The sequence below is a fragment of the Rhinoderma darwinii genome, chromosome 3 (assembly GCF_050947455.1).
Source record: "Rhinoderma darwinii isolate aRhiDar2 chromosome 3, aRhiDar2.hap1, whole genome shotgun sequence".
In the NCBI taxonomy this organism is placed as follows: domain Eukaryota; kingdom Metazoa; phylum Chordata; class Amphibia; order Anura; family Rhinodermatidae; genus Rhinoderma; species Rhinoderma darwinii.
In genome coordinates this window covers 256,945,475-256,966,111 of record NC_134689.1, presented here as the reverse complement: position 1 = coordinate 256,966,111, position 20,637 = coordinate 256,945,475, and the positions used below count along the sequence as shown (strand labels likewise).

The window sequence follows — 20,637 nt, the reverse complement described above, 5'->3', positions numbered from 1 at the left end:
TCACGCACTGCACACGCATGTGTATCCGTGTGCGGTGCGTGGTTTTCACACATCCATTGACTTCAATGGGCGCACCTACATAGGACATGCAGTGAGTTTCACACAGCGGACTCCCGCTGCGTGAATGGCCCCATTGAAATCAATGGGTCCGTGTGCTGTGCGTTGTTTCAACGCACAGCACACGGACGTGATTCACGCTCGTGTGAATGGGGCCTTAGACGACAGACATGCTACATTATCTACTGAGTGGTGGAAATTCTATCAAGTAACACAGAAAATATATTTTGTGAGAGGTCAGAAACATGGGTTTGTCATTTTTAGATTACGCAAGTGCGATTTACTGACATATAAGGCATATAAAGTATTTTTGAAATAAATTCACTGAAAATCTAAATAACCGTAAACTTTCAGAGCTACTAAGCCAAGGAATGTGGATAGAAGTGCAGAGGGCCAAACCAATAAAAATGTTTACAAATGCCAAGATACATAAGATTATTCTCCGTTCTATAGTCCCTTTAGAAGTAACCTCCTGCGCTCACCTATTTCTACAGTTCGGTATAAAGGGACAGGTCTTCTTGCCATATTTCCTCCAGCTAATGCAGTACTATGAGACATTCTAGGAATGGGCAGTGTTCTTTATGCAGGTGTTTTGAAAGGATATTCTGTTTTTTTTATAATGGTCATTGATGGACACACAGGTGCATGGCTCGTAACAAGACAGGGCTTTGATACAGTGTCGCTGTAATCGGCTGTGCACCAGTGTGATCATCACATGACCAGTGCAGATTTTTATCTTCGATTTTAAAATAAAAGATTTTTATTGTATGTTAGAAAATTGTACAACTTTTCTACAAACCACAAGCATTATTTGCTAAAGCTGTAATACCCCTACCACACCTCCTGCACTTAAAGCCTATGTACACCTTCTGTAAGCAATTATTTTTTTTTGGTATGTATTTTGTGTTTTTAACCAACTTTAAAATTCACTTTTATTAAAAATTACTTTTTAAGAAACCGCTTCTATGTATCCTGTATGCATGTTCCAGGACTCTTCCATTGTTGTCAGGGCGTTACTATCTTCTCCACTTTTACTCACCTGGTTTCATCTTCATAATAAACTTTTCCCGTGCAGCTGGTCTTACCCTTATTTTTTTGCCCTTTGAACTTAATTTGCATACACATTTCAAGAACATTTTCTCATAATACTTCCTGGTGCTCTATTGAATATTCACTATTGTCGCTGTATTTATGTGCTGCTACATGATACATGGTAAAGGAGTGACAGCAATGTCTCAAATGCCAATCAGTTCGGCTACGATTTCAGTGACCAGGTAATCTGTAAAACTATTTTAACAACTAGGTTTATTTTTCAAATAGCAGTGTTATTCATTCTATGGTTTGTGCCTTTTATTGTTGACCGTTCTTTACAGCAGTCTGATTTTATTTAAACTTCATTAATTACAATAGTCTGCCTGTGTGGATACATGAGCGTAGGGTATCAGAGGCACAGAAGTAGTATTTCTTCTTTTTAGTATACTCTCCTAACTTTTAGCAACTAATTTTGCTTCGATGTTTTGCTGACGATGGTCCTAGAGGCATCTTTATCAAAGTACCTATATCATTGATGACCATAATATAAGTTCAAGGGAACCTCTAGTCAAAGCCTGTTAATTTATATATTTATTTGGTCCCACTGCTTAGGCACGGTAAGACCATACTTTGTCATTCAGTTGATGCATTCATATTTTACATAACGTTTACTGCTAGAAAATATGCAGTTTAACCCCTTAATGACCGGGCCATTTTGCACGTTAATGACCAAGGATTATTTTTGTTTTTTTCACGGTCGCATTCCAAGAGTCTTAACTTTTTTTTTTATTACGTCGACATAGCCGTATAAGGGCTTGTTTTTTGCGGGACGAGTTGTATTTTGTACTTGCACCATTTTTAGATGCTTACAATATATTGATTAACTTTTATTAACTTTATTTTAGGAGAGAATTCAAAATAAGCAGCTATTCCAGCATTGATTTTCACGTTATAAATTTACGCCGTGTACTATGCAGCGTAAATAACATGTTCACTTTATTCTATGGGTCGGCACTATTACGGGGATACCAAATATGTAAAGGTTTTATATGTTTTCCTACGTTTGCACAATAAAAACCCTTTTAGAAAAAAATTACTTGTTTTTGCATCGCCGCATTCCAAGAGCCGTAACGTTTTTATTTTTCCGTCGATGTGGTCGTATGTGGGCTTGATTTTTGCGGGCCAATGTGTAGTTTACATTAGTACTATTTTGGAGTACATAGGACTTATAGATTAACTTTTATTTTATTTTTTATGGGGGGAATGGGAGAAAAGAGAATTTTTTGCCGTGGTTTTTTGCGGTTTTTTTGGACGCCGTTCATTCGGCGGTTTAATTAATGTGTTAATTTTATTGGTCAAGTTGTTACGATCGCGGAGATACCATATATGTGTATGTGTGATTTGTTTTGACACTTTTACTGAATAAAACCACTTTTTGGGCAAAAAAAGTAGTTTTATTTGATTTTGACTGTATTATTATTTATTTTTTTCTACAAACTTTATTTAACTGACATTTTTTTTTTTAAGTCCCATCAGGGGACTTCGCTATGCGATGTGCCGATCGCATATATAATGCTTATATATGCATATATAATACTTAGTATACCAAAGCATTATTGCCTGTCAGTGTAAAACTGACAGGCAATCTGTTAGGTCATGCCTCCGGCATCGCCTAACAGGCAGATGCTGAAGGCAGACCTGGGGGTCTTTGTTAGACCCCCGGCTGTCATGGAAACCCGACGGCGACCCGCGATTTGTTTGCGGGGGCACCGATCGGGTGACAGAGGGAGCTCCCTCCCTCTGTTAATCAAACACATTAGATGCCGCTGTCACTATTGACAACGGCATTTAATGGGTTAAACTGCCGTAATCGAAGCGCGCTTCGATTCCGGCAGTTGCAGCAGGAGCCAGGCTGAGTATAACAGCCGTGCTCCTGCCGCTGATCGTATGGGTACAGTCTCAGTACCCGCGCCATCACAGGACGGATATATCCGTCCTCCTGCGCGAACTAGCAGCTGCTGAGGACGGATATATCCGTCCTTCGGCGTTACATAGTTACATATAGTTACATAGTTTGTATGGCTGAAAAAAGACACATGTCCATCAAGTTCAACCAAGGGAAGGGAAAAGGGAAGGAAAAATTTCTACACATAGGAGCTAATATTTTTTTGTTCTAGGAAATTATCTAACCCTTTTTTAAAGCCATCTACTGTCCCTGCTGTGACCAGCTCCTGCGGTAGACTATTCCATAAATTCACCGTTCTTACTGTAAAGAAGCCTTGTCGCCTCTGCAGCTTGAACCTTTTTTTCTCCAGACGGAGGGAGTACCCCCTTGTTTTTTGAGGGGGTTTTACAAGGAACAGGATTTCACCATATTTTTTGTATGTGCCATTAATATATTTATATAAGTTAATCATGTCCCCCCTTAGTCGTCTTTTTTCAAGGCTAAATAGGTTTAATTCTTTCAATCTTTCCTCATAACTTAAATTCTCCATGCCCCTAATTAGCTTCGTTGCTCTTCTTTGTATTTTTTTCCAACTCCAGGGCATCCTTTCTATGAACTGGAGCCCAGAACTGGACTGCATATTCTAGATGAGGCCTCACTAATTCTTTGTAAAGTGGTAATATTACATCCCTGTCCCGCGAGTCCATGCCTCTTTTAATACACGACAATATCTTGCTGGCCTTTGAAGCAGCTGATTGACACTGCATGCTGTTATTGAGTTGATGATTTACAAGTACACCCAGATCCTTCTCAACAAGTGAATCCGCCAGTGTAGCTCCCCCTAGGACATATGATGCATGCAGGTTGTTGGTACCCAGATGCATAACTTTACATTTATCTACATTAAACTTCATCTGCCAAGTGGACGCCCAAACACTTAGTTTGTTTAAATCTGCCTGTAATTCATGAACATCTTCCATAGTCTGAACTATATTGCATAGCTTGGTGTCATCTGCAAAAATAGAAATAGTGCTATTAATCCCATCCTCTATATCATTAATAAATAAGTTGAATAATAGTGGTCCCAGCACTGAACCCTGGGGTACACCACTTATAACCGGTGACCATTCAGAGTAGGAATCATTGACCACAACCCTCTGGATACGGTCCTTGAGCCAATTCTCAATCCAATTACAAACTATATTTTCTAAACCTATAGTCCTTAATTTACCCATTAGGCGTCTATGGGGGACAGTGTCAAATGCCTTTGCAAAGTCCAAAAACACTAAATCCACAGCGGCCCCTCTGTCTAGACTTCTGCTCACCTCTTCATAAAAACAGATTAGGTTAGTTTGACAACTTCTGTCCTTAGTAAAACCGTGCTGGCTGTCACTTATAATGCTATTTATTGTCACATAATCCTGTATATAGTCCCTCAATAGCCCCTCAAACATTTTCCCCACGATGGATGTTAAGCTTACTGGTCTATAATTAATCGGGGAAGACCTAGAGCCCTTTTTGAAAATAGGCACCACATTTGCCCTGCGCCAGTCCCTTGGCACTATACCAGTCACTAGAGATTCTCTGAATATTATGAAAAGGGGGACAGAAATAACTGAACTAAGCTCTTTAAGAATTCTAGGGTGTAACCCATCTGGTCCCGGGGCCTTGTGCACATTTATTTTATTTAATTTAGCTTGGACCATCTCTACATTCATCCAATTCAGTATATCAACTGATATATTAACAGCACTGGCACCGGCTACATCAGCTGCTCCTTCTTCAGTTGTATATACAGAGCTAAAGAACCCATTTAGTAACTCTGCCTTCTCTTGATCCCCTGTGATCAACTCCCCATTACCATTATCTAGGGGTCCCACATGTTCAGACCTGGACTTTTTAGCATTTATATACTTGAAGAATTTTTTAGGATTTGTTTTACTATCCTTGGCCACCTGCCTTTCATTTTGTATTTTTGCTAATTTTATTACATTTTTACAGATTTTATTAAGCTCTTTATATTTTACAAAGGCTACAGCTGTACCCTCAGATTTGTATTTTTTAAATGCCCTTTTTTTGTCGTGTATTGCCCCTTTCACAGAAGGTGTAAGCCATGTGGGGTTTAATTTGAGTCGTTTATACTTGTTACCTGTAGGAATAAATTTTGCACTATAATAACTCAAAGTAGATTTGAAAATCTCCCATTTATCATTTGTTCCCTTATTTGACATTAGTTCTTCCCAGTCCATATCCTGAATTGCAGCCCTCATCCTGGGGAAATTGGCTTTCTTAAAATTAAATGTTTTTGCCCTCCCAGCCTGCGTTTGTTTTTTACAGTATAGGTAAAATGTAACTATATTATGATCACTGTTACCGAGGTTTTCACGAACATTGACATTCCCAACAAGATCTGCATTATTAGAAATGACCAGATCCAACAGAGCTTCACCTCTAGTCGGTTCTTCCACAAACTGGCCCATAAAATTTTCCTGCAACAGGTTGAGGAAATGTCTCCCATTTGCAGTTGAAGCCGAACCATGACACCAATTAATATCCCGGAAATTAAAATCTCCCATTATCACTACAGTACCCGCCTGTGCAGCCCGCTCCATCTGTTTATATAGCTGAACTTCCATCTCCTCAGTTATATTGGGGGGTCTATAGATTACACCAAAAGTAATTTTTTCAGTGTTTACCTCCCTTTCTAGTTCCACCCACAAAGTTTCAACCTCCTCACAGTATTCACCCACTATTGTCTCTTTCACACTCGCCTTCATATCATTTCTCACATACAGACATACACCACCACCTTTCCTATTTGTCCTGTCTTTCCGAAAAAGTGTAAAACCCTGTAGATTTACAGCCCAGTCATGTGAAGAGTCCAGCCATGTTTCAGCAACACCAACTATATCTATATTTTCTTCCAGTATCAAGGCCTCCAGCTCCCCCATTTTGCTTGCTAGACTTCTGGCATTTGTGAACATACACTTTAACTTGCCGGTCAGTTTTTCACTTTTATTATCAGAAATGTGATTTGACATTAATCGGGCCTTTTTATTTACACTGATGTTTTGTAACGAAAGGATCTCCTTATCTTGTTGTCTAGTCCTCTCCCCACATTCTGTTTCTCCCCCCACCAATATAGTCTGACCCCTCTCTAACCTGGCTACCCCTTTTTTTTCTACATTGACCTCCCTCCTCAGCCCTAGTTTAAATACTCCGCCACCCCAGCTAGAATTCTCTCCCCCGTTAAGGAGTTAAGTAAAAAAAAATAATATATAAATATGTCTGTGTGTGTGTGTGTATGTACATACATATAAATATAGTACATATTCTATATTTTGTGTGTGTATACATTTACATGGGTATCCATTATACTGGAAAAAACAGTATTGATACCGCCGTAATGTCATCAAAGGTGTGTGTGTGTGTGTAATATATATATATATATATATATATATATACATATATACACATATACACATATACACATATACACATATACACATATACACATATACACATATACACATATACACATATACACATATACACATATACACATATACACACACACACACACCTCTGTGCATCTCTTCTTTTACTCTCTGGTTTCTAGTCTACATCTCTTCATGGCCACTTTTCTGACTATAAACTCCTATTCATTGCAGAGGCCATAAAGCACACACACTCTGCTGCTTTGCAGACAATGCAGTAAAGATGCATGTGCCTCCAATTTGGCCACCCCAGTAATGGTTTTTATAATAAAAAATAATTGGCTATAATGTTTAACATTTATTTCTCAAACATCTAGACTTCTAAACAATGTGGTTTTTCAATTTTTTTTTATTTACAACCAAAAACAAGATCAGATTAACCCCTTAATGGCCGCCGATATACGTTTTTACGGGGGCCTAATCAGAGTACTGCACAGGGATCCTGTGCAGACTGGAGCGGGTGCTCCGCTGTCTGACAGCCGAGCTCCTGCTACAATGGTAGCGATCAAATTTTTCCTAGATCGTGGCCGTTTAACCTGTTAAATGCTGCGGTCAATAGTGACCGCGGCATTTAATATTACAGAGGGAGGGGGCTCCCTTTCTCACTCATCGGCGGCCCGCAAATGCAATCGCGGGTCGCCGATGTGTTGCCGGGGGCCCAGCAAATGCCCCCAGGCCTTCCCTGGCTATATGCCTATTTTGCCGTGCCAGAGGCATGGCCTAATGGCTTGTCCGTTTTACACGGACTGGCAATAATGCTGTGGTATACAAAGTATACAAAAGCATTATATAAGCGATCAAAACATTGCACAGTGAAGTCCCTAATGGGGCTGAAAAAAATGTGAAATAAAATTTTATTAATAAAAGTATACGAAAAAAATAAAACCTTTTTTTTTTTTTTCCCATTAAAAGTGGTTTTAATTAGTAAAAGTGTAAAAAATAAATACTACACATATATCGTATCGCCATCACTGTAATGACCCAAACAATAACGTTAACGTATTAATTAAACCGCAGTTTGGACTTTTTTTGCGTATTTTATACGGCATTCAAAGTGCGTTTTTTCTTTTTCTTTTATTACCCCCCCCAAAAAAATAATAATAAAGGTTATTCAATAAGTCCCATGTACCCCAAAATGGTAGAAATGAAGTCCCACAAAAGTGTTTCCATTTTACAAAAGTAGCGAAACATAAACTATACATATTTAGTATCTTCATAACCGACTCATAGAATAAAGGTGGCATAATTAAAATACATAGAACAATGGCTAAATTGCTGTTTTTCATATCCCCCCCCCCCCCCCCCCCAAAAAAAAAGTTAATAAAAAATTCTATATACTCCAAAATAGGGCCATTGAAAAATACAACTCATCCCGCAAAAAACACAAGTCCTTATACAGCCATGTCGACGGGAAAATAAAACCGTTCTAGCTCTTTGAATGTGGCGATGGAAAAGCTAACAAATTGCTTGGTCATTAAGGCCCAGAATGCATGCAGGTGGAATGCCCTATCCTTACACGTTTTCCCCAAAAAAATAAAAATTACCTCGTTACACGAGCCAGATCCCATTCTTAATACTAAATATATGACTTCTGCACAGAGCCTTATCACTACCATCTAAATGCAGTCTTAAACCCACCCAATTCTCTCACAAAAAAAAAAACACAATACGTTTTTGTGTACACATGCAGGATCTGATATCCTAAGCTATAGCTATTGCGGATATTTCATGTGATCAGTTAAATGGACACAAACTTTTCAAACAACTTCTTCTACTCTAATAGTATACCTAATATAGATGAATTTTGTAACTTACTGTTAAAATGTAGTTGTTTTATCAATGCAAATTCTGTGTGAAGTTACTGCCACTAGGTTTCTCCCTGGTTACAGAGCGGAATTAACAGAGTGTGTCTCTGTCTGTGTCTCTGTCTGTGTCTCTGTCTGTGTCTCTGTCTGTGTCTCTGTCTGTGTCTCTGTCTGTGTCTCTGTCTGTGTCTCTGTCTGTGTCTCTGTCTGTGTCTCTGTCTGTGTCTCTGTCTGTGTCTCTGTCTGTGTCTGTGTCTGTGTCTGTCTGTCTCTCTGTCTCTGTGTGTGTGTCTGTGTGTCTGTGTCTGTCTGTGTCTGTGTGTCTGTGTGTCTGTCTGTGTGTCTGTCTGTGTGTCTGTCTGTGTGTCTGTCTGTGTGTCTGTGTCTGTCTGTCTCTCTGTCTCTGTGTGTGTGTCTGTGTGTCTCTGTCTGTGTGTGTCTCTGTGTCTGTGTGTCTCTGTCTGTGTGTCTCTCTGTCTGTGTCTCTGTCTGTGTCTCTGTCTGTGTCTCTGTCTGTGTCTCTGTCTGTGTCTCTGTCTGTGTCTCTGTCTGTGTCTCTGTCTGTGTCTCTGTCTGTGTCTCTGTCTGTGTCTCTGTCTGTGTCTCTGTCTGTGTCTCTGTCTGTGTCTCTGTCTGTGTCTCTGTCTGTGTGTCTGTCTGTGTGTCTGTCTGTGTGTCTGTCTGTGTGTCTGTCTGTGTGTCTGTCTGTGTGTCTGTCTGTGTGTCTGTCTGTGTGTCTGTCTGTGTGTCTGTCTGTCTATGGAGAGGGGAGAGGGGAGGGGTGAGCAGGGAGAAGAAGCAGGAGCAGAGTGAGAGACACAGACGGCTGGTAAAATTTCTGTCACCCCAGTGCTGGATTCTCAGCTACACACTGGCATGTACTGCTGTACAATCTCCTCTGTGGTGATGCTGCTTGATTGAGCGGAGAATCCTGCTCTCCTATCTGTTCAGTGTATAGAAGATATGATAGGCGTTAGACGTCGTACACTAGCTCAGAGACCATGGAGAATTAGAGAGAGAGCCTGCAGAGGGGAAAACAGCCTTTTTGTTTTTTTGTTTTTTTTTTTTATTTAAAAAAAGGTATATAAAATGGCCAGAAAGGGTGTTATTCTTCATGTACACACATATGACAGATTATTCTGAAAAGTAAAGGGGGAAATAAAGTCTTCTGATGTTTAATTCATTTTCTCTTGAAAACTGGAGAATCCCTTATCAGGCTGGAAAACAGAAGTTATAAGCTTGCAAATTTAACACGAACTTTCCTCAATAGCATTTCTGCTTTTTTTTTTTTTTTGCTTCTATGCTATAGTGTTGCATTCTTTCCTACTGGTTAACGAAGATAACTGAAACCAAATATGCAAAATAAATCAACACCCTTACTTTGTCAACCTTGGTGGTTAAAGTGTTGAAATTCACAAGTGGTTGTTGTGCAGGTTTTTTTAAATGTCTGCCTCAAAGTTGTTTTAAAATTCAGGCGTTTCTACAAATTCCATTTGAGGTTTTTGGAATTTAAGAAATATTTTGTTTTTTTTTCAATGTTTTAGGCCATCAATTAATTACATCAAATGATTTACCACTTTCTGCAAGTTCCCCTGACCTTTTTGCCCGGTCTCGCAGCGAAATGTAACTATTGGCTATTATGGTTTACATGTCAGAAGCACTTTAGTTCCTGAATTACAGGGGTTATCCCAGGGGTCTCAAGCACGCGATATATAAACACGCGGTGTCTGGAGCTTCCCCATCGCGGAGTCCCGGGCAGAGCGCTAATATATGCTCTGCTCCGGAACTCTGTGGAATTCCCTGACATCGCTGTCCATATACCGTGTTGTCAGGGTCTTCCCCCAGAGCGGAATCCCGGGCAGAGCGCTAGTATATGCTCTGCTCCGAGACTCTGTGGAATTCCCTGACATCGCTGTCCATATATGGACACGCAATGTCTGGGGCTTCCCCAGAGCCGGAGTACCGGGCAGAGCGCTAGTATAGGCTCTGCTCCGGGACTCTGTGGAATCACCTGACATCGCTTTCCACATATGGACAGCGATGTCTAGGGCTTCCCCAGAGCTAGACAGTGATATTAGGAGCACAGCTGGAGTCCCAGGCAGAGTGTTAGAAGCGGCTCTGCTCCGGTACTCCAGCTCTGGGCAAGCCCCTGACATCACTGTCCATATATGGTACTGTGGCAGCATCTACAGAGGACACTGTGGCATTATCTATGGGTGGATGTTGGGCAGCATCTACCGAGGGCACTGTGGCAGCATCTACCGAGGGCACTGTGGCAGCATCTACCGAGGGCACTGTGGCAGCATCTACCGAGGGCACTGTGGCAGCATCTACCGAGGGCACTGTGGCAGCATCTACCGAGGGCACTGTGGCAGCATCTACCGAGGGCACTGTGGCAGCATCTACCGAGGGCACTGTGGCAGCATCTACCGAGGGCACTGTGGCAGCATCTACCGAGGGCACTGTGGCAGCATCTACCGAGGGCACTGTGGCAGCATCTACCGAGGGCACTGTGGCAGCATCTACCGAGGGCACTGTGGCAGCATCTACCGAGGGCACTGTGGCAGCATCTACCGAGGGCACTGGCAGCATCTACCGAGGGCACTGTGGCAGTATCTTAAAACGGGCTGCCCAATCTTGACATTTGTGTGTCTGCCAAACGCTGCCAACTGAGCCGCCGGACTGCATTTAGCGACACTTTAACTGGATTGTTGAAATGCGGCACGTCAACTTCTAATTTTTTCTATATGTAGCCCACTTACCCGGCCGAGTTTGAGACCCCTGGGATATCCCATGCATCATTTTCATGCCAAAAGTCCAAGTGATGGTATATACTGTGTGTCATCCACAGTATGCACTCCATTAGAAACCAATAAAAATATAATTAAGGCCATAAAAAGTGAATGTGCATGTATCATATCTGGGTTCATATTTGCTGTCAGGATTCAGAGATTTACAGTCCTAAGAAACTGAGGAGTCTTCTCAGGTATAATGCCATGCTAATACAGAGGCTCTGCACCTTCCCTTACAAGCAGGTCAGAAAGCTATTTCTTATAGCTGCATTGCAGTAAACGGTATCACTATGCAGATACCTGGCTGTGGGGAGAGTGACGGATCATGCATGTCCACCAGCACTCCGCTTATTGGGTGAACGTGCACATTGCTATACACTTTGAACGCCAGGTGGCGCCATACTATGGAAGTAAATTACATTACTTTTTACTGGATCATATTTTTTTAACAACAATTAAATGGCAAGCATTTTTTATGAACTATACAAGGAATGATATTTAATGGTGGAACAACCCCTTTAAAGGGGTCATTCAGTGACACAAAATTGATGGCCTATCGTCAGGATAGGCCATCAATATTTGATCTGTGAGGTTCGCACACGGCACAGCCACCAATCAGCTGTTTGGTGGGGCTGCAGGGCTCCCATGAGCGATGTTTTAGCTTCCTTTTCTACACGGCTCTGTACTACACTTTGCCGTCACATTCATAGCGGCTGTTCACTTTAAAGGGGTCTTCCCACCATTAAATATCATATTCTTTGTAAAAGATTAACGATGTTTGCTATATACAAGTTGTTTAAAAAACAATCCAGTTAAGAGTTATATTTACTTTCATAGTATTGCGCCACCTGTTGTTCAGTGTTTAGCAATGTGCACGTACCCATAGTGAGCTGTTGGCTGGTGGACATGCATGCTCAGTCATTCTCCCCCAACCAGGTTGCAGCTAATAAAAATAGTTTTCTGCCCTGCTTGTCAGGGAAGGAGCGGAACCTCTGCCGTATCATGGCAGTATAGATGAGGAGACTACTTCTCAGTTTGTTAGGGCTGTAAACTTCTGTATCCTGACAGCGAATATGAACCCTCCACATGCTCACCCTCTTTTTAATGTTTTATAAAATTTTCCGTTTCTAGCAGACTGTGTACTGTTTAATATCACACAATATATATCTTCATTTGAATGGGAGGACCCTGGAATTCTGTGCACAGCCACTACAATTGTGAAGGTGTTGTGCAGTACAGCGCTGTGGGAAAAAAAAATTAAGGAAGTGGCACTCGCTGGAGCACCGCATCCCCTTCTCTCAGTTGATCGGATAGGCCATCAATTTTATGTCCCTATGGAACTCTGTTAGAATAGTATGACTTTACATGAGTTCTTCCATTTTATAGTGTTGAGTTTAGATGTTTTTTATGTATCTTATTTTATTTGTAATAAGAAGAGGGTAGCTTAAGATACTGCATATCTGTTGGTTATGAAGGATTGAATGCATTACATAAAGCTGCCAAGAGTTTACAATTTTTGACAATCGCCATTGCAGTTTGACTTTTTTTTCCCTTTTTATCTACATGCAGATGGTTTCATGGCAAGATTACTAGGGAACAGGCTGAGCGACTCCTATATCCTCCAGAAACAGGCCTGTTTCTTGTTCGAGAGAGCACAAACTATCCTGGAGACTACACACTATGTGTGAGCTGTGAGGGAAAAGTGGAACATTACCGAATTATCTACAAATCTGGCAAGCTGACTATTGATGAAGAGGCATACTTTGAAAACCTCATGCAGCTGGTGGAGGTAGGGGTTTTACTCGGATCGCTCATGGTTTAGTTCCTTAATTCATCATGATATGATCCATGAGATAGACCATGCTAAGGACTAAAATGAATAGATATTTTTGTAAGGCTGAGTTTTTGTTGCGGTTTTGAAATGCTGGGGAAAAAAAACGCATGAGGTTTTTACAAAGCGTTTCAGCTGTAGTATGGCTTTCAATTTACTAGTCCTAGGCTTACAGCTAAAACCGTTTGTAAAACGCATGAGAAATTAAAGAACGCATGCATTTTACAGATTTGTTTTTACCAACCTTACAAAAACGCACAGTGTGAAACCAGCTTTAGACTAAGTTCACACTACCGTTACTATCCGTTTATCTCTCTTCCGACAGAGGAAGAGAGGATCGATACATTAAACCGAAAGCAACGATTCCGTTACAATTATCATTGATTTCAATGGTAATTCTTTTGTATCAGTTGCTTTCCGTTTGTCTCCGTTCGCTAGGTTTCCATTTTTTTTGAATGGAAACAAAAGTGCAGTCTGCAGAACTTTTGTTTCCGTTCAAAAAAACGGAAACCTAGCGAACGGAGACAAACGGAAAGCAACTGATACAAAAGAATTACCATTGAAATCAATGGTAATTCTAACGGAACTGTTGCTTTCCGCTTAATTCATCGATCCTCTCTTCCTCTGACAGAAGAGAGATAAACGTATACTAACGCTAGTGTGAAAGAAGTCTTATTCAGAATCTGAACAGATACTTTTCATCAGTTTTGTTAACCCTTTTTTGAGAGATGATGCCCAAAGCAAAATTTCCCATTTGGAATGCTGTATTTCTTTTGCCATAGTCTACCCCAAAATTGTTTTTTGTTTCTTTTTTTGCGTGAAACATTTCTTTCTTTCTTGCTTTCTTATTTCAAATTGGAGCTGATATCAATTCATTTTGTATGCCTTATTTAGGGGAAAAATGGTCAGAAGCCACAAAATATTTTTTTTCCCTGATATTTCATGTTCTTTTTAAGGTAGTTTGTTCAATGACCACTGTTTACACCCCCAAAAAAATTAATCCTCTAATTGCCCTGTGCATAGCTATGCCAAATATATGTACATTGTGTAATGCATGACTTCACTATAGCAACCAGCACAAAGACTCTCCCTCTCTTAAATGAGTTGTCCTGCAATCAGATGTTTTTACTAAAAGTACGGCGAACCGTCCTCTTATGTATAGAAATTGCCCCAAGTAGAGATGGGCGGTTTATGTCCTAAATCAAAATCTCGATTAATTGAACATGTAAACTCGATTTAATGAACGATTATTTAGGCCACTACCATTTTTGCATGCCATGCCCCTATTTGCATGCTACGCCATTGAATTAATATATATCACCTGAGCCTGCTGTATACTACTGTATATAATATACACTGCCTGACACTGCCCCCCACACAGTTTAATACCCCATAGCTGCCCACACTCAGTATAATGCTCTATAGCTGCCCCATACTGTATAATGCCCCCATAACGGTCCCCACACAGTATAATGCCCTTATAGCTGCCCTCCACACAGTATAATGCCCTTATAGCTGCCCTCCATGCAGTAAAATGCCCCGCTGCTGCCCCATGCAGTAAAATGCCCCACTGCTGCCCCAACAGTGCCTAATAAAAATTATCCAATATATACTCCCCTAACCCAGTTCCAACGACGAGTGTAGGAGATTCCTCTGCTCCTCCGCTCTGTGTGTCTTGGTACAGACAGGTGTGATGACATCACTGCGTCGCGCCTGCTTGAGCCGACCTAACGGCCCCTGCTCTACCATTGGATTCAACGGTATCTGCATCCTGCGGATGCAGATACAGTTTAAACCGGGGAAAAACACTGAAATTTTTTTATGTGCAAGACTACATCTGTTATCTGCGCTGGTTTTGGGTCTTATCAATTTTTCCTATTAATTGCCCAGCCCTAGCGCCAAGCAGAAGTTACTCCTACTATGTGAACGTCGATTCTAACTGGTAACTACAATTTTTAGTAGCTCTTGGTGCTTCGCTTCCTTGGAGCATGCTCGGCTGCATCACGTGGTTCCTACCACGTGATCGCTGATTCTAAATGAGAACTACAATATTTAGCAGCTTTTGGTGGCTCTATTCTTTGGTGCATGGTCGGCTGCAGCTGTCACATGGCTGAGCAGCGCTTAGACAATGCAGGGGAGAGAAACAAAGCAGAGGGATACAGGAAATAGCACATGCGCGGGTTTGTATTCACAGCCAACTATTGAATAGACGCAAAGGAAGGAAGTACTGCGCATGCTTGACCACCAAGTAGGGAACTACTAGAGGACGTGTGCAGTAGCCGGGTAAACGCAGATGGCATGCGGCCCCATCAAACAGCGAATTTGAGGGCGTGACGAGAGTCGGACCGATCAGATATTAATGACCTATCCTGAGGATAGGTCATTAATTAATCAATATATCCTCATAAATAACCCATTCAAGGCCCATGGCCTACGGAGATCTATTTTACATTTTTTACAGGGGCAGTTTCTACTCACTTGCCAGATTGGTAGCCAGGTATCACCTTTTCATTCAATCTTCCTCTTGTTGGTAATAGGTGAAGCCAGCCCTAGAGGTTGCTCTTCATAAAGAGGTAAAATATAAGTTATTTAAAGAACAGCGTAAGCAAGCTTATAGGCTTTGGAAGCACATTTAACAGCAATTTGCTAATATATCATTATCTTGGAATTGGTAGGACGTTTTAACTTTCTGCAGCCATGCATGTTATTATGGGGTTGTTTTCCCTTGAAACTGAGAGTGGCTATATATGTAATATCTATCTAGATTTAGCAAAGGCCAATTGCTACGCTGATGCAGAAAAATTGTTTATTGAAATAGAAATCGCTGGACCTATGTTAAACTGGTATTTTTAGAGGGCAGTACACGTGTGGCGACCTAATAAGAGCAAATATGTACGCTGCGGAAAATTCCCTTATAATGAATATCTACTGCTTTGGTCCAACTTTGCAGTGTAGAAAAAAGTGAAGGTAGGCAATGTATCTAACCACCACAGAACAGAAGATTTGAGTGAAGGTATGTTCACACATGGCAGGTATTTTGCAGAAACTTCTAAAAATCCATCCCATTTATACATATGAATGGTGTTGTTTCTGCACTTCTGGTAGGTGTGAATATACCCTTAAAGTTTCTCTGCTAAGTCTTGGTATATTTTGCACAGCATACAGGATTCTGCAAACTTTTTTTTTTTGCAAAAACTAGCATTACATGTAACCATGTGGTGCGAACATCTTCCTGAACATGACTAACTCCGCACCCGGTTTCCTGTGCCAGGAACTGAGATAGGCTGAAATGATACTCAGCCAGTTCCTCTATGTTCTGAGCTCTGCTGCTGTCACATTCTGTTACATCGTTTTTATGCATAAAGCCCTGGCATATTTTCCCATGCTGTTGAGTGGGAGGAATTAATATAATATCCGATCAGAAATTTATAAAGGAGGGCCTTATGGGTCTGTTCTCCTAAATCCAATTCTGTTTTTAGTTTAAAGAGGCTCTGTCACCACATTATACGTGCCGTATCTCCTACATAAGGAGATGGGCGCTATAATGTAGGTGGCAGTAATGCTTTTTATTTAAAAAAACGATCCTATTTTTACCACTTTATTAGCAATTTTAGATTTATGCTAATGAGTTGATTAATGCCAAAGTGGGCATATTTTTACTTTTGACCAAGTGGGCGTTGTACAGGGGAGTGTATGACGCTGACCAATCAGCGTCATGCACTCCTCTCCATTCATTTACTCAGCGTATAGGGATCCTGCTAGATCCTTATGTGCTGTCTTATACTAACACATTAACAATACTGAAGTGTTTAGATAGTGAATAGAAATTCCACGGGATGTCTATTCACAATCTCTGCACTTCGTTACTCTGTAGTAGTTACAGCAGAGGAAGAGTAATCTCGCGAGATTACGCTGTAGATGACCGGTTACAACGAGATTACGCTTCCTCTGCTGTAACTACCATAGAAACCGTAACGAAGTGCAGGGATTGTGAATAGACATCCCGTGGAATGTCTATTCACTGTCTAAACACTTCAGTATTGTTAATGTGTTGGTATAAGACAGCACATAAGGATCTAGCAGGATCCCTATGCGCTGAGTAAATGAATGGAGAGGAGTGCATGACTCTGGTCAGCATCATACACTCCCCTGTACAACGCCCACTTGGTCTAAAGTAAAAATACGCCCACTTGGGCATTAAGCAACTCATTAGCATAAATCTAAAATCGCTAATAAAGTGGTAAAAATTGTTTTTTAAAAAAAATAAAAAGCATTACTGTCACCTACATTATAGCGCCCATCTCCTTATGTAGGAGATAGGGCACTTATAATGTCGTGACAGAGCCTCTTTAAAAAATGCATGCAAAATCTGCACTGTGTAAACAAGGTCTTAGGCCTCATGCACACGAACATGCTTTGCGGCCGCAATTCCCCCGAAAATCCACGGGAGAATTGTGGCCCCATTCATTCCTATGGGGCCATGCACACGACCGTGGTTTTCCCGGTCTGTGCATGGCCCAGGAGCCCGCACCGCAGAAAGAACGGGCATGTCTTATTACGGCTGTGTTCTGCGGTCCGGGCTCATTGAAAATAATGGCCGAGGCCATGTGCACTTCCCGCGATTTGTGAGCAGCTCGCGGCTGTCCCTCCGTGGCCAGCCGACCCGAAAATCACGGCCGTGCACATGACTACGTTCGTGTGTATGAGGCCTAAATCTATGGGGCATACCAGCAGCAAATGTTCTATTCCCTGCAGCACCACCACAGAGGAAATTCAGCAGTATACAGCACCCATTGAAATCAATGGACTGTCTATGTAATGCACAGGCCTTTCACAGAGAGAGAAGCTCTTTGTAGCCACTTTTAAGTCTAGCTAAGACAGAAGAATCATTAACTCGGCCTGCCATTTACCCAGAATTCTCTAAAAGGGCGTTTGAAGAAGTTTTTTTTTATAAATAAGACGACCCCATTATGTTAATTTTTTAACAACCAGAGCCCATGCGTAAAGGGAGATATATACACAATAGATTTTATTTCGACCACACCAATTTTTCCTGAATCTCCTAACTTTGAGGGGCAGCCCGATTGTTCCCCCAATGGCAGTTATCATGGGGGGGGGGGGGGGAACGTCAGCATGTTGGATTTCTTTATTAGATAAGGTGTCTGCTAGCCGTTAATCTCCATATTGAAATAAAAATGTACGTCGAGCATGTATGGTTATAGGAGTCTGGGGAGATGGCTCTTGGCCGAACGAGTCATCATGACTTCTGAGCTTGGTCCCTGAGAGCTGATCTCAGAATGCAGCAGTATTTGTTTATACTGCCACTCAGGAGAGTTTTTTGCAGGCAGATCTGCCTGCACGCCGTTTGCCGCGTTTTTTGCCCGCGGCCATTGCACGCCGCGGGCAAAAAGCCGCGAAATCCGATTTTTCTGCCTCACATTGATGTCAATGGGAGGTCAGAGACGTAAACAGCCGGAGATGGGGCATGTCGCTTCTTTTTCCCGCGAGACGGTTTTTCCGCATGCGGGAATAAAACCGCCTCCACCTCCCATTGAAATCAATAGGAGGCATTATCAGCTGTTTTTTGGTGTGTTTTCCGACGCGGATTCCACATAAAAAAACGTGTAAAAAAAACTACGCGTGAACTGGCCCTAAGGCTGTGGTCAGACATGGTAGATTTGCTGCAGAGTTTCGGTGCAACCTCTACACCGGAAATCTGCAACACATTACAGTACAACACATGTGAATGGGTGTTTTAAAACCATTTCCACATGTCAATTTGTGGGCATGCTGCGTATTAGGATATGTTCACACGACTTATTTTCAGCTGTTTTTCGGGCCGTAAACTCCTAGAAAAATGGCTGAAAATACAGAAGCTGAACGCCTCCAAACATCTGCCCATTGATTTCAATGGGAAAAACGGCATTTCGTTCCAATAGGGCGTCTTTATACGCAGCCGTTTGAAAAAATGGCGCGTAAAAAAATTCCATGTAAAAACAAGTGCATGTCACTTCTTGAGCCGTTTTTGGAGACCTTTTTCATTGTGTCAATAGAAAAAACGCTCAAAAAAAACGGCTGTAAAAAACGCTTTATGCTTAAAAAACGGCTGAAAATCAGGGGCTGTTTTCCCTTGAAAACCGCTCCGTATTTTACAGCCGTTTTGCATGTGAACATACCCTAAAAATTTTAACATTGTGACATGTCCTCTTTAAAAATGGGCCACTATTGTTGCTTGCTTAATGAATGGTATTTTAGGTGCATGTCTTTTGCAGTTTGTCTGAACTGAAAGTCCATTAAATCCATATAAATGAGTAAAAACCTGTAAATACTTCATTACATCCACATCGCTATCCTCTTCATATAAAAATGTACATGGGAGAATACTTCTGTTTATGGTTATGTTGGCCTCTAGTTGATGTATGGAGAAATGTCATATGGAACAGTAACCTTGTACTTTCCCATTTTCAGCACTACACTAATGATGCGGATGGCCTTTGCACCTGTTTAATGAAGCCCAAATTGATGGAGGGAATGGTGGCTGCTCAGGATGAGTTTTCTCGGAGTAGGTTTCACACATGTATTAACACACGTATTCCTTAAAGGCTATGTACACCTTAAAAAAAACTGTTTTTTTTTTGTTTTGTTTTTTAAATAAAACTGTCTGTCAGTGTCTTTGGTGCAACTTTGTATTTACATTTTATTAAAAATTATTTTTTACTTTTTCGGATACAGCTGTAACTGTATACAGAGTAGCTGTGTCTTGCTCTGAGACCTAAATCGTCAGATCAGTAGGACTGACAGGTTCAGTGACAGCGGGTCCGGCATGTCTCTGACACGCCCCATCCACCTGTTATCAATCACATCTAAGTTATGAATTGATAACCCGCTCGATCCTGCGTGTCCGAGACAAAGGACCCGCTGACCTGACAGATACAGGTTTCAGTGCTAGATACAGCTGCTCTGTATACAGGATACAAAGCCGCTGTATCTCATAGTAAAAAATAATTGTTAATAAAATGTAATTAGAAAGTTGCCCAAAACACACGGATAAACAATTTTATAAAAATAAAAAAAACTGTTTCAAAGGTGTAATAAGGCTTTAAAGTAACCTCCAATTATTGTACTGTTGAAATCCATATTCTCTAATATATTTACATTACAATGAAGGTAGAGAATGAAATAATGTAATGACTGATGCCCTGTGTGTTAAATTTAATTGAAAAGACGAAAACAGGTTGTGGCCCTTTTTTTTTTATATTCGGCATGGAAAACAGATGCTGAGGACCTTTAAAAAAAAAAAAAAGGGAGGCTCTTCATGTATGTGTTAAGCCATATAGAGATGCATGAATACATACAGGGCTGTATTGTATAGTGTTCACGTACACTGCATGGCTAGTGAGGGCACTGGGTGCTTGCTGGGAAAGAAGGGCAGACTTCATACTTTCAAATGACCGTCCCCTGGGTATTCTATTCGGGATTGCCCAAAGCTGTAAGGGCCCATTCTTACTGGCTTGTACTTATTTTTCTTCCTGCACTCTTATGCTCTCTTCTCTAGCACTTTGTTTTCTAGACTCTAGAAATGTTTGCCTCCTAAATGTTTTAAATATTTGATTTTATTACTCTTATTTTTACTGTTAGTTAGATACATTTTATTTATTTCTCTGTAGCTCCTTTATCG

General features: G+C 41.1%; 1 protein-coding gene across 1 annotated transcript in view; it reads left to right on the top strand.

Moving 5' to 3' along the window:
- CSK (C-terminal Src kinase) overlaps positions 1-20,637 on the top strand; it is a 112,374-nt gene that overhangs the window by 78,422 nt on the left and 13,315 nt on the right. Inside the window, exons 5-6 of the mRNA XM_075857805.1 lie at positions 12,698-12,917; positions 19,428-19,521. Of these exons, the coding sequence (XP_075713920.1) occupies positions 12,698-12,917; positions 19,428-19,521 (314 nt within the window). The remainder of the gene's footprint in view (positions 1-12,697; positions 12,918-19,427; positions 19,522-20,637) is intronic.